General features: G+C 39.4%; 1 protein-coding gene across 3 annotated transcripts in view; it reads right to left on the bottom strand.

The window, feature by feature from the left end:
- Positions 1-1,950: 1,950 nt before the first annotated feature.
- Positions 1,951-14,884, bottom strand: part of LOC137371321 (serine-rich adhesin for platelets-like) — a 48,474-nt gene continuing 35,540 nt past the window's right edge. For all 3 annotated transcript variants that reach the window (XM_068033712.1, XM_068033714.1, XM_068033713.1), the window contains one exon: positions 1,951-13,232. In XM_068033712.1, the coding sequence (XP_067889813.1) occupies positions 3,610-13,232 (9,623 nt within the window). In that variant the 3' untranslated portion in view covers positions 1,951-3,609. The remainder of the gene's footprint in view (positions 13,233-14,884) is intronic.

Here is a 14,884-nt window from a genome sequence, read left to right as displayed (position 1 = left end):
CAAAGTTATTCTTAATATCTGTTTTGAATTTACTATTCATCAATTTTCATTTATATCTTCTGGTTGAACTTTCCTTACTGAATTTAAAGTAATATTCTGCATCTACCTATCTAAATGCCATTTAATATTTTTGTACCTTGATGTAATCACCCTTAAACACCTTGGGCTGGATTTTAAAGCCTCTCCACTGTCGGGAATGGTGGCGGGGATGGCAGGCAATGACGATTGGTATGGTGGAGGCCCGCCACTGACCCCAATGGCGGCAGGCCCCGTACCGATCTTGGCAGTGGCAAGGCCTCGTGGCGGCCGCCCCACCATTCGGCGACAGGACCTGCATTAAAATATGTTAATGCCTACTTACCATGTAGGCTGCAGCGATTCAGCCACCATGTTCCAATCTTTATTCGGGCAGCCACCAATGCCACGCCTTCGTATCCCCGTTCAGGGAAATGAGGCGCGACACCAGTGGGGAGGGGGAGGATGGGATTTTCTCTGTGTGGGAGGGGGGAGCGGGGTTACAACACTGCGGATTGGTCGGGGCGGGGGAATGTGATGGGAAGGAGTAAAGGACAAAGGTGCCAAACTTTGGTTGGGGGTGGGGGGGGGAAGGTCAAATTTTCAATATCTGTATTCTGGGGGGGAGGGGAAAGGGTAGGAATGTCATAATATGCCATTGGGGTGGGTGGGGGGTGGGAGAATGCATGGGAAGACTTGTGCGTTGATTTTTCAAACTTTAAAGTTACTGGTTCTTTAAAAATTTAAAAACTCTTTCTGGGCTGCAAGCCCTTTAAAATGGCACTGGATGTTGAGGCCGGCCTCCTTTCATATCACGTTTTAAATTGCGGCGGCTCCGTGACATGGTCCCTGTGCGCACAGGCCACATTTTCTTTATGTCCACTGCCTACATCGAAGACGGAGTCTTAAAATGCACTTGTTTTTCGTCTGCAGAGCTTGAAATTCTTCAATTTTTTTCACATGGCTTATTCTTTTTACATCTGGGATTGTTTTATTCCTCCTCCTTGTCTTGTCATTGATTCTTGTACATGTTTTTTGTGGTGTGGTGAACATACTAATCCAAGGATGGTCTAACTAGTATATTGTAAAACCCCAGTATAACATCTGGAGCTTTATACTCTTACTATAGAATCATAGAAAGTTTATGGCAGAAAGAGGTGACTTGGCCCATCGTGTCTGTGCCAGCATATACATATACTACACTGGCTATAGATTCTGGCATTTTATCTTTTTTTTTACATGCTTTGCCACATTTTCCAGATACTGAATATAATCAGTTGATCAACACTGCCAAATACCTTGCTCAGTTGCCATATACTAAATCAATTCAAATATGATAGATAATATGTTACTAACTCACTTCCATGCGCTACTGAGGAAATAAGACATTATACCAAGGCCCAGTTTGTCCTCTCAGGTGGATGTAAAAGATCTTAGGGGATTATTCAAAAAAGCACAAGGGAGTTCTCCTGGTGCCTTACCCAACATTTGTTCCACAACCAACACCTAAAAACAGATTATCTGGTCATTTATCTCATTTCTGTTTTAAGGACATTGCTGTACACAAATTAGTTGTCACATTTGCCTACATTACAATATTGATTATGCTCCACAAGTAATTCATTGGCTGTGAAACCCTGTGTGGCATCCAGAGTTTATTAAAGGTGCTATGTGAATGCAAGTTTTTCCTTTCTTTATTATTCACCTTGTTTAGTATGCAAGGCATTTTACCACAAAAAAAATCTAAATTTGTATTTCTCGTATATTTAGAGATATATTATTTCAAATAAAAATCTCCCAAACTTGTATACTTATTAAAGTTGTTGTGTGTCCTCTAATTACATTCATAGTCTCAACAACAAAAAACTTTGTTTTCTGAATTTATTTATTTATGCATAGTTTATAGACAGGAAAATAGAGAAAGAGGAAGTTCACATTTTCACTGACAAATTGTACAAGTACTTTGTTTAAGGCCCAAATATTTGAAATGTTATACAAATGCAAAAACAAAGGCACTATTTTATTAGCAGCATAATTTCTTATAAAAGTATTTTAACATCTATTTGGTTAACAGTATTAGGTTATATATACTGTACAAAGTCTATGATCAAAGCATGTTCTATTGTAAAATGTTTTGGTGAGACCCTTAAATATATTTTTGAAGACATGAATAGATCATAGGATTTGTAGCAACAAAGACTTGAAATCCCATTTGATCAAAAAGAAAAAGGCTGCTTTTGCTGACAACGCTACCACTAGGTGGCGCTGCAGTGGCACATGCACAAATGCAGCATGTGCCACTAAAACGTCACAGTCTGCGACTTCAGGCAGCTGCCAGGAATAAAGATGGCGCTGCTCAAATAATCACACGAAGGCAACCTAACCTAAACACATGGCAGCACACAATGGTGGGAGGGAGAGAGCGAGTGAGTGAGCATGCTGGGGAGGCGGGGGAGCAGAGCGGGCCGGGGACGGGAGGGGGGAGTGGAGCGGGCCGGGTACAGGAGGGGGGAGCAGAGTGGCTGGAGAGAGCAGCGAGGGGGGGAGCAGAGCGGCCGGTAGAGAGCAGCGAGGGGAGGAGTGGAGCGGCCGAAAGAGCGGAGCAGCCGGAGAGAGCAGCAAGGGGGGGGGTGGGGGAAGCGGAGCGGCCGGAGAGATTCAGCGAGGGGGGGAGCAGAGTGACTGAAAGAGCGGAGCGGCTGGAGAGAGCAGCGAGGGGGGGGGGGAGCAGAGCGGCCGGAGAGAGCAGCGAGGGTGGGGGGAGCGGAGCTTGACGCATGGGTGAATACCCGTTGGCGTTGCATTGCTGTACGCGTAAAGCGCAGTGCAGAGGCCGACCAGGCGCGTTGCCCGAAGACGCACACGTCACGCGGTGATGTCATCGGCGCATGTGCTAACCAGTCCTGGCAAGTCGGAACACAGCACACGCGCAGAAAGCAGGAGCCTGTCTGCGCATGTACGCATTTTGGCACAGCCTGATGATGTTAGTGGCCGGCTGTGTTGTCAGGAATCACTTTGAAAGAAAAATTGCAGAAGCTGAAAATCTGAAATGAAAACAGAAAAGACTAGAATTGCACAACAGGTCCATCAGTATAAGAGAGAAAAATAGGTTAACGTTTCAGATGTGATCCTGCATCAGAAATCTGATGAAAGATCTTACCTAAAGTGTTAACCTATAATTTTTTAACCAAATCCCATGTATTTACACTTTTAGAGTAGATGGCCTTCTGTGCACATTGAAATAAATGTACACAACTGCTACTAAATATGCACTTTTCATCACTAGTATACAGGTATGAATTAAGTCCTCCTAAAAATGTAAAATATAAATGTTTCTAGAATTAAGAGAGCTAGTTCCCATTTTAGAAAATGTGTCACACAACTGCCAAAGATAACTGAAAGAGACAACTATGTTATAAACTTTGAAAAAACAGAACAAATACTATCAATATTACTAAGTATTTTAGTATCATACTTCAAAGCATATCAACACATATTGGGATGACCATGGCCACCAACAGGAGATCATAAAACGTGATTTGTTACAAATCAATAAAATACACAGCCATTCAGTCTTATATATGGTGAACAGTATTATAATGCAGATTCCTTTACAATTTCATTGCCATCCAAGAGGTACTCATCATCAGTAGTGGTGTCTGAGTTTGTATCCGAGTAACAAGACAAGTTCCGTTTGTCAGTCACAGCTGGTGTATGGTGTTGCTGTGGTGAAAGACTGTCCTCTGATATTTTACTCCCTGTGGATGATGAACTCAAAAGTCTTAATATATCTGTGGGATTTTCCTTGGGCCAGAATATTTTAATGTCTACAGGAAAATACTCATCATTCTGCACAGTAACCTCATTCACCCCTGGATCCTGATTTACTCCACTGGTAAGTCGATTGAAAACATCCTCACTTCTTGGAGATGAGGCTTTCTTGTGAAGATATCCAGGTTTCCATAATCTATCCACTACCAACACATTTTTCATGTTCTCCAGGTGTGTTTCTTTCTTTTTCTCTTCTTTAGAAACATTTCTTGTGTTGTCATTTCTATTTACTAATTCACGGTTGGCTGGGTTAAATTTACTGCCATGGTCTGAAGTCCAGTTGTCATAGTCAGACTCATTCCCATTAGAAAAAGGGAGATCAGAATAAGATCGATAAAGTCTGCTAGATTTTATACGATTTGAAAACTGGTGAATGGGGTTAACTTGCCTGTTTCGAACAGTTAGTTTAGAATTATGATAGCTGTTTGTGGAAAATACATTTTCATGATCTTGGAAAGAGGACTGGTTGCAATTTGAAATAATATCTTTCAAACTTTTTGCCTTATAGATAGTACCATACCTGCTTTGTATATTCTGAGGATTGGGCATCAAAGAACTTGTAAACCTGGAGTAATCTTTTGAGAATCTGGCTGTCCCTGTCGGGTAGTTATTGTTTACCGTAGAATCTTCATCAATACTAGAGGAACTTGCTCTGTATCGAGAAAAATCACTGTAGGCATTTAACCTATTACGAAAGTTATTAATATCTGTGATACCTGAATCAATCTGGTTCTCCTCTGGAGAACTTTGTTGCAAGGAGTTAGAAACATTTGTATTTTTCATCCACGTTCCCAATGTCCTATTCTGAAACATTTCTTCACAGAATGGTTTCCTTCTATTTCTGAATAATTTGTCATCTTCTTTAGCAATGTCATAGTCTTGTGAAGGGAAGTTAGCACTATTTGATGAATGATCCCAAATCACATTCCTGTTGTTATGTATAATACTTGTAGGAGACAGAAGAGCGGGTGCCGAATCAGGTGATGAAGAAATGCTGCTGATTAAACGCTTATTGATTTGTTCACAATTGTCATTATATTCTCTATCCAAAGTAATATCACTACTTTTTGATGACTCTCTCAAATACCTACTTTTCTTGCTGCATGTGACATCTATCAAAGATTCTTCATCAATCAGTAGATCCGGTAATGAAAGAGCAATGTCAGTTTTTGATTTATAGTGCTTCATATTAACACCACGTCTTCTACTCAAAGACATTTCATTGTTTGGAAACCAATTCTGAAACTGGTCATTTGGTGTCTGAAATAAAGCACCTCTGTTTTTTTCAGTTTGGCAATTTTGGAGATTCTTGATATCTGCTGTGTCCATTACAAAGTCACCTCTATTTGGAGAATGAGCCTGTGACATGGCTTGTTTGCTTTTTATGATATTTGAAGGAAGCTGTTGGCCAGCCAATGAAGACAGTAATGAAAATTCATTGATGTTTTCAGATTTGTTCCTTTGTATACACAAATTGTTTCCTCTGGTCATTATAAATTCACCACTCAATGTGGAATGAGTTGATGGCTTATCTTGATTGTTGTGAATAATATTAGTAGTGAGCCATTGAGCCTTAGGCGGTGATGAGGGAGCACTATTTGTTTTATGTAAAACTTTAAGGTTTAACCTTTTGTAAGGTATTTTATCATGATAAATTTCAGTAACTTTTGATGAATAATTCTGCCTGGTATTTTTCCTGAACTCTGTGATAGTTGTAGTGGATTGTATGTCAGTTTTTGAATCTCCTGCTGGAATTTTGTTAGTTTCTGGTGTGTCCTTTTGTAAATTTTCATTGACTTCTGTATCTGCAGTGACAGTAGCACTGTTGAGGAACGTCTTACATTTATCGCTGTGTGTGATATTCTTGGAAGGCTGTTGGCTGGTCACTGGATCCTGTGCTGGATGTATGCAGCTGGTCTTAAACTTGTCCTGGTTATAATCCTGATTAATTCTATTGCTCGCGTTGACATCAGTAGTAACTGCTGAATGATTCAGTGGCTTGTCTTTGTGGCTATGTGTCATACTTGTGGAAGATTTTTGTTGAGTTACTTTATCCCCTGATAAAAGTGCACTTTTAGTTTCATATTTGCACTTTTCCAAATAGTCAGGACGTTCTCTGTGTACATTGACAGCAGCACTGTTTAAGAAATGACTTAGTGGCTTGTGTTCATTGCGACGCCCAATGTTTGTAGGAGACAGCTGGCTGGATACTGGCTTCGGTGCTGAAGGCATACACTTAGTCTCACATTTGTCTCGTGCATCACAAATATTCTTAACTTCTCTGTCCACAGTGATGCTGTCAATATTTGGGGGACAATTCTGTAATGTATTTTTCCTGCCTTGTGTGATATTTGGATTATTCCATTGTTCATTCAATTTATCTGCTGATGAAACCATATTGCTCTCTTCGGATTGGTATTTTTCTGCATTTTCGATACCTGCTAACAGACTGATGTCATTTCTGAGCAGGGAAAGAGTCTTTGATTTGTCCTGGTTGCTGCTGTCTGAGATATTTTCAGGGAGCCACTGGCTGGTCACTGCAGATGATGTTGAGGGTGCACCTTTAGTTTTAAGCAAAGCATTTAATTTGAATCTACCAGAAGGTCTCTTACGATGGTAGATGTCAGTTACCTTTGTTATATAATGCTGCAAAATATTTTTCTTCACATCTGTAATACTTGCAGCAGAGCTATGGGGAGTGAATGGATATACTGGTGAAGTGACACTGCTGCCCTTAGGTTCACACTTTTGTAAATTCTCTTTAACCTCTATGTCACCACTCTCTGAAGAATGAGTCAATGGTTTGTCTATGTTGCTGTGTTTATTTGTAAGAGACTGTTGTCCAGTTAGTTTATTTTGTGATAGAATTGGATTGCTTTTTTCTGATTGGTAATTTTTTGCATTCTTGGTAACTCCTGCACCCAGAGCGGTGTCATCACTGAGTGGGAAATGGGTCACAGACTTGACTTTGTTGTGTATATTTGTAGGAGACTGTTGGTCAGTCAATGAATCCGGCAGTGCAAGTCCAGTGTTGTCCTTTTGTAAATACACATTGCTTCCTCCGTCCGCAATGACAACTGGACTGTCTGGTGAATATATCAGTGACTCATATTTACTCCTGTGTGGGATATTAGTTGAAAACTGTCGCCCAATCACTGAATCCGATGCTGAAGATATATAGGTGGTCTCTGATTTGTCTTGTCGTTCATTATCTTTATTGAATCTTCTATCCAAAGTGATGTCATCATTATTTAGGGGCAAGTTCTGCAGAGTATTTTTCCCTCCCTGTGTGATATCTGTTGGTGTCCTCTGGCCAGTCACACCACATGGTGAAATTGAACCGTGGTTTACTGATTTTTTGACACCTCTTGGGCCCACAGTGGTGTCATCAATGAATGGAGAATGAGTGAGTGACTTGTTTATGTTGTCATGTGTGATGTTTGTAGGAGACTGTTGGTCAGTCAATGAATCTGGTGTTGAAAGTTCACTGTTGTCCTTTTGTAAACACTCATTATCTCCCATGTCCAACATGGCAACTCCACTCAGTTTGGAATGAAGCCGTGAATGGCTTTTGTTGTTGTGTGTGACATCAGTAGGGAACCACTGACAGTTCACTGGAGGTGGTGATAACTGTACACTGTTTGTTTCATGCAATAATTTAAAGTTAAGTATGTCAAAAGATTTCTTATCATGTGCAATTGCAATTGCCTTTGATGAATCATTCTGAAATGCACCTTCCTCGATACCTCTGATAGTTGTAGTGGGCTGTAAGCCAGTTAGTGAATCTCCTGCTGGAATTTTGTTAGTTTCTGGTGTGTCCTTTTGTAAATTTTCATTGACTCCAGTATCTGCAGTGACAGTAGCACTGTTGAGGAGCGTCTTACATTTATCGCTGTGTGTGATATTCTTGGAAGGCTGTTGGCTGGTCACTGGATCCTGTGCTGGATGTATGCAGTTGGTCTTAAATTTGTCCTGGTTATAATCCTGATTAATTCTATTGCTCGCGTTGACATCAGTAGTAACTGCTGAATGATTCAGTGGCTTGTCTTTGTGGCTATGTGTCATACTTGTGGAAGATTTTTGTTGAGTTACTTTATCCCCTGATAAAAGTGCACTTTTAGTTTCATATTTGCACTTTTCCAAATAGTCAGGACGTTCTCTGTGTACATTGACAGTAGCACTGTTTAAGAAATGACTTAGTGGCTTGTGTTCATTGCGACGCCCAATGTTTGTAGAAGACAACTGGCTGGATACTGGCTTCGGTGCTGAAGGCATACACTTAGTCTCACATTTGTCTCGTTCATCACAAATATTCTTAACTTCTCTGTCCACAGTGATGCTGTCAATATTTGGGGGACAATTCTGTAATGTATTTTTCCTGCCTTGTGTGATATTTGTATTATTCCATTGTTCATTCAATTTATCTGCTGATGAAACCATATTGCTCTCTTCAGATTGGTATTTTTCTGCATTTTCGATACCTGCTAACAGACTGATGTCATTTCTGAGCAGTGAAAGAGTCTTTGATTTGTCCTGGTTCCTGCTGCCTGAGATATTTTCAGGGAGCCACTGGCTGGTCATTGCAGATGATGTTGAGGATGCACCTTTAGTTTTAAGCAAAGCATTTAATTTGAATCTACCAGAAGGTCTCTTACGATGGTAGATGTCAGTTACCTTTGTTATATAATGCTGCAAAGTATTTTTCTTCACATCTGTAATACTTGCAGCAGAGCTATGGGGAGTGAATGGATATACTGGTGAAGTGACACTGCTGCTCTTAGGTTCACACTTTTGTAAATTCTCTTTAACCTCTATGTCACCACTCTCTGAAGAATGAGTCAATGGTTTGTCTATGTTGCTGTGTTTATTTGTAAGAGACTGTTGTCCAGTTAGTTTATTTTGTGATAGAAATGGATTGCTTTTTTCTGATTGGTAATTTTTTGCATTCTTGGTAACTCCTGCACCCAGAGCGGTGTCATCACTGAGTGGGAAATGGGTCACAGACTTGACTTTGTTGTGTATATTTGCAGGAGACTGTTGGTCAGTCAATGAATCCGGCAGTGTAGGTCCAGTGTTGTCCTTTTGTAAATACACATTGCTTCCTCCGTCCGCAATGACAACTGGACTGTCTGGTGAATATATCAGTGACTCATATTTACTCCTGTGTAGGATATTAGTTGAAAACTGTCGCGCAATCACTGAATCCAATGCTGGAGATATATAGGTAGTCTCTGAACGGTCTTGTTGTTCATTATCTTTATTGAATCTTCCACCCAAAGCGTTGTCATCATTATTTAGGGACAAGTTCTGCAGAGTATTTTTCCCTCCCTGTGTGAAATTTGTTGGTGTCCTCTGGCCAGTCACACCACCTGGTGAAATTGCACCATGGTTTTCTGATTGATAATTTTCTAAATTTTTGACACCTCTTGGGCCCATAGAGATGTCATCAATGAATGGAGAATGAGTGAGTGACTTGTTTATGTTGTCATGTGTGATGTTTGTAGGAGACTGTTGGTCAGTCAATGAATCTGGTGTTGAAAGTTCTCTGTTGTCCTTTTGTAAACGCGCATTATCTCCCATGTCCAACATGGCATCTCCACTCAGTGGGGAATGAGGCCGTGAATGGCTTTTGTTGTTGTGTGAGAGAATTGTAGGTAAGCACTGACTGGTCACTGGAGGTGGTGGTAAGTGTGCACTGTTCGTTTCATGCAATTTTTTGAACGTAAATGTATCACAAGATTTCTTATCATGTGCAATTTCCGTTACCTCTGATGAATAATTCTGCAATGCACCTTTCTTGATATCTGTGTTCATTGTCACGGACTGTAAGCCAGTTAATATTTCTGATGATGGATCTACAGTATGGCTTTCAGATTTATTCTTTTGTAAAAACTGATTGCCTTCTCTGACCACATAGATGTCATTGCTGAGTAAGGGATGAATCAGTGGTTTGTTTTGGTGGTTATGTATGGTATTTGGTGGTGATGAGAATGCACTATTTGTGTTGCCCAAAAATTCAGATTTGAATCGATCACAGGGCTCTTCATCACAATAAATGTCAGATACACTTCCTGAATAATGTGGAAGTCCATTTTTCCTTTTATCTGCGATAACTGTAGGAGATTCTTCAACAACCAGCAGATCTGGTGAGGGATCTGTACTGTTGCAGTCAGGTTTATCCTTTTGCAAATATTGCTTTTTGTAAGCATTGTTCAGAGAATCTGTTGAAGGACCTAGACTGATTTCTGGGTTGTCCTTTTGCAAATATTTATTAAATCCAGTATCCACAGTGAAAGCAGAATTGTTGAATGAGCAATTCAGTGACTCATATCTATTTTTGTGTGTAATATTTACGGGAGACGGTTGGCTGGTTACTGGATCCAGGGATGAAGGTGCATAAGTAGTTTCAGATTTCTCCTGTTCTGTAAGATCTTTAACTTCTCTCTTTTTATCAATACTGTTTGGAAAATAATTCAGTCGCTTATCTTTGTTGTACATGATATTCATAGGAGGCAGTTGATGAGTCACTTTCTTTGATACAATTGCAGTGCTGATTTCAGAATTGCAATTTTGCAAAGAGCCGTGACTTTTTCTGTTCCCTGTGATATCAGCTCTGTTTGGAGAATGACTCACTGGTTTCTGTTCATTGCAATGTGTGTTATCTATAAGAGACAACTGGTTAGAAACTGGATCCAGTACAGAAAGAGTAATATCCATTTTAGATGTATCTACTTGTTTATAATCTTTAGTAATTCCTCTAATCATAGTGATGCCAGCATTGTTTCGTTCCCAGTTTTGAAGTGTGCTCTTGGTACCATGTATAATATCTGAAGGAGTCTTTGAATCAATTGTTGTACCTGGTAATGAAACAACTCTGTAGTTTTCAGGTTGATCATTTTCTAAATTCTTGATAATGCCTGATCTCACTGGGGAATGAATCAGTAACTTGTCTACATTGCTATGAGTATTTGTAGGAGATTGTTGGCCAGTTAGTGTATCTTGTGATGAAATTGGAATATTTTTTTCAGATTGGTAATTTTCTGCATTCTTAATAGTTCCTGGAACCATAGTGGTATTATCACCGAGTGGGAAATTAGCTAATGATTTATCTTGGTTGCTGTCATTGAAATTTGTAGGAGACTCTTGGCCTCTCAGTAAATCTTGTGCTGATAGTTTACTGTTGGTTTCAGATTTATCCTTTGGTAAATATTCATTGCCTCCCCTGAGGGAGGAATATGTCAGTGAAGTATTATGATGCATATGTGTGATAGTTGTAGAAGACTGTTCATCATTTACTGTTTCAGATGTGTTTTTCTGTACATTATTGTTGTTTCCACTGTTTGAGTGATTTTTTGATGACTTGCCTTTGTTGGTATTTATAGACAAGTGTTGCATCACTACAACTGATGATGGTGCGCTTGTCATTTCAGATTTATAATTTTGAATGTTATCAACACAGGGTATTTTGGGCAAATTGCTATTGATTGTGTGTGATGGGTAATTCTGTAAAGTATTTTTCATGCTATTTTTGGTTTCTGAAGGAGGTGCTTTTGTTGAGTCTCGTAATGGAAGTACACAATTTGGATCAGATTTATGCTCATTACCTGTTCTGTCTGCAGTTATGTCAGTACTCTTAGCTAAATGACCCAGTAAATGGTACTTGTAGCTGTAAGGTACAGGAAACTTGTAGCTAAGGCATTGATCTGTTGATAGTGTAATGACAGATGCCTGTTTGGAATTTTGGTTAGAATTTCTATCCAAATGAAGGTCGTTGCTGGTTAATGATGGGCTTTGGGAAGCAAATGCTTTGTAAGTATAGTTTGGAGATTGTGTTATTGTCATTCCTGTTGCACTACTTGTTTCTGATTCATCATTTTGTAAAGAATCATTATTCATATTTTCTAAGGTGACATCATCATTTTTTGGATGATTGCTCTGTATTGCACTCTTGTAATAAATTACATTTGTTACACATTGTGGTGCAGTTTTTGGATCTGCTGAAAGCTCATGACTCATTCCATGTTTAACTTTTTGTAAATAACCATTACCACCTGATTGCAAGGCAGCATTTGTTCGGTTTGGCGCACAAGTCTGTAACACATTACTGTCCATGCATGTTGTTACACATGTAGGAAGCTGTGAACCAATTAGCTTGGTTGGTAATAAAGACATACTTCTGCCCTTATCTTCGCAATTGTGTTTCCAATTGTTATTTTCACTTTCTGGCAAAGGGCCGTCAGCATCTCTTACTGTGGCAGGTTCCGTTCTGGTTTCACTCAATGCGATAGGAACGACTGAAAATTTTTCTGTAAACAAAGGAGTTCTTTCCTTTCCATCCCTACAGCTATCATTACATTTACTGTGTGTACCAATGTTCATGTTGTCTGACTTAGAATATTGCTGCTTATTTTTGTTGCTAATCGTGATAAATAAAGTAGCTCTTGGTTGACTCACTGGTTCTGACAATGAAAGTGATCTATTGAGTTTATGTTGACTGATTTGCAAAGATTCATTGATACTGCCTCTTTGGGAAGTGGCATTATCACAATTTTGTGTATTAGTATTCCATTTGCTGTCAGTATATGTGGAAAGCAGAGGAGAATGTGGAGTATGTACTGGAACCGGTGATGAAACTGTAGGGATGGATTTTAATTTTCTGCCTTTTAAAAAAAAAGCACTGTCACCTTTTTGTGAAGAGTTAAGTGAACAATCTGACAAATCCTGTTGTAGCACACCTTTGTTGCAAACGTTAAGACTTCTTGTTCCCGTAACTGAGCTTAATGATGAGGATTCACTGTTGTTTTGTGAATAACCTTTGTCTCTTTGTGAAGGGACACAAATATTGTTTGATGAGTAACTTTGTTGCCTATTTTTATTGCTCTTGGCAACAACTGGGAGAGACCGTGATTTGGATAACAGATTCAGTAATGATGCTCTGATGTTTTCATGCTTGCTGTTTGACAAATAACCATCAGTATGTGTTATCAGAATGTCATTAGTACAGTCCATTGGATAGTTTTGACACATATCTTTAGGCTCAATAATGGAAGACTGTAGGCCAGATGCTGAATTTGATATTGCATTGTCAGTTTTGGAGTGACCGGTTTCAACAACAGCACAATCATTTCCTTTTTGCTGAATAGCATGAACGTTGCTCGACAGAAGAGTGTGCTTCACATTTTCAATGTTGCACCCAACTGGCAGCGACTGTCCCCCGGCATTTTCACTTAACTCAGAAGTATTCAGCAAAATGTTCGTTTTATTGTCATTTCCGTATTTTATTGCTAGGTGGTTGTAATTTTTAACACCTTCCTCATCTATGGTGCTTTTTTGTAACTCAGAATTACTTAAATCTTCAGTTCCCAAGATCTTTTCATGTTCACCCACTACAATTACAAAATGATCAAAAAAAAGCATTAATAACAAATAAAAATAAGTATGAACTGTAACCAGAGAACATAATGCACCATTATATTTATCTACATAAAGATAAAACACTTGACTATACAAGTGATGAAAAAATAATAGAGGGAGAAAGTAAAGTATGAGAGAAAACTAGCTAGTAATATAAAAATGGATAGTAAGAGTTTCTACAAATATTTAAATAGGAAAAGAGTAACTAAAGCTGGAGTTGGTCCTCTAGAGAGTGAGCCAGGGGAATTGATGATGGAAAACAAGGAAATGGCAAAGGCGTTGAACAGGTATTTTGCGTCTGTCTTCACTGTAGAAGATTTAGAAACTTTCCCAAAGAGACTTGAAAGTCAATAGGTGAAAGGGAGGGAGGAACTTAAAATAATTACCATCACCATGGGAAAGATTCTGGGAAAACTATTAGACCTAAAGGCTGACAAGTCCCCAGGACTAGATGGCCTGCATGCTGGGCTCTTAAAAGAAGTGGCTGCAGAGATATTGGAGGCTTTGGTTATAATCTTCCAAAATTCCTTAGATTCTGAATGTGTCCCAGCAGATTGGAAAAAAATTGTAAATGTAACACCTCTATTCAAGAAAATACGGAGAAAGAAAGCAGGCTAACTGGCCTATAGTTTCCTAACATCTGTCATAAGGAAATTACTAGAATCCATTATTAAGGCAGTTGTAGCAGGATACTTAGAAAATCATAATAGAAAGAGTCAACATGGTTTTGTGAAAGGGAAATTGTGTTTAACTAAGTTATTTGAGTTCTTTGAGGTAGTAGAAGCTAAGTGGATAAAGGGGAACCTGTAGATGTGGTGTACTTGGATTTCCAAAAGACATTTGATAAGGTGCCACATCAAAGGTTACGACACAAGATAGGTGCACACGGTGTAGGGGGTAACATAGTAGCATGATTAAAGGACTGGTTCACGAATAGGAAGAAAAGAGTAGGGATTAATAGGTCTTTTTTGGGTTGGCAGGCTGTAACTAGTGGAGTGCCATAGGGATCAGTACTGGGGCCTCAACTATTTACAATTTATATCAATGGCTTGGATGAAGGGACCGAATGTATGGCAGCTAAATCTGCCAACGACACCAAAAGTCTACAAAGGGATATAGATAGGTTAAGTAAGTGGGCAAAAATCTGGCAGATGGAGTATAATATGGGAAAATATGAACTTGTCCACTTTGCAGGAAGAATAGAAAAGCTGTATACTATTTAAATGGAGAGAGATTGCAGAACTTGGTTGTACATAGGGATCTGAGTGTCCTGGTAAATGAATCACAAAAAGTTAGTAAACAGATACAGCAAGGGATTAGGAAGGCAAATGGAATGTTGGTGTTCATTGCAAGGGGAATTGAGTATAAAAGTAGAGACAGTTTACTGCAGCTGAACAGGACCTTGGTGAGACCACGTCTGGAGCATTGTGCACAGTTTTGGTCTCCTTATTTGAAAAAGGATATAATTGCATTAAAAGCAGTTCGGAGAAGGTTCACTCGACTAATTCCGGGGATGAAGGGCTTATCTTATGAAGAAAGGTTGAACAGGTTGGGCTTATACCCATTGCGGTTTAGAAGAATGAGAGGTAATCTTAATGAAACATATAAGATCCTGAGGGGGCTT

Source organism: Heterodontus francisci, chromosome 6 (assembly GCF_036365525.1).
Source record: "Heterodontus francisci isolate sHetFra1 chromosome 6, sHetFra1.hap1, whole genome shotgun sequence".
Classification (NCBI taxonomy): Eukaryota; Metazoa; Chordata; class Chondrichthyes; order Heterodontiformes; family Heterodontidae; genus Heterodontus; species Heterodontus francisci.
This window is presented reverse-complemented; position numbering and strand designations above follow the sequence as displayed.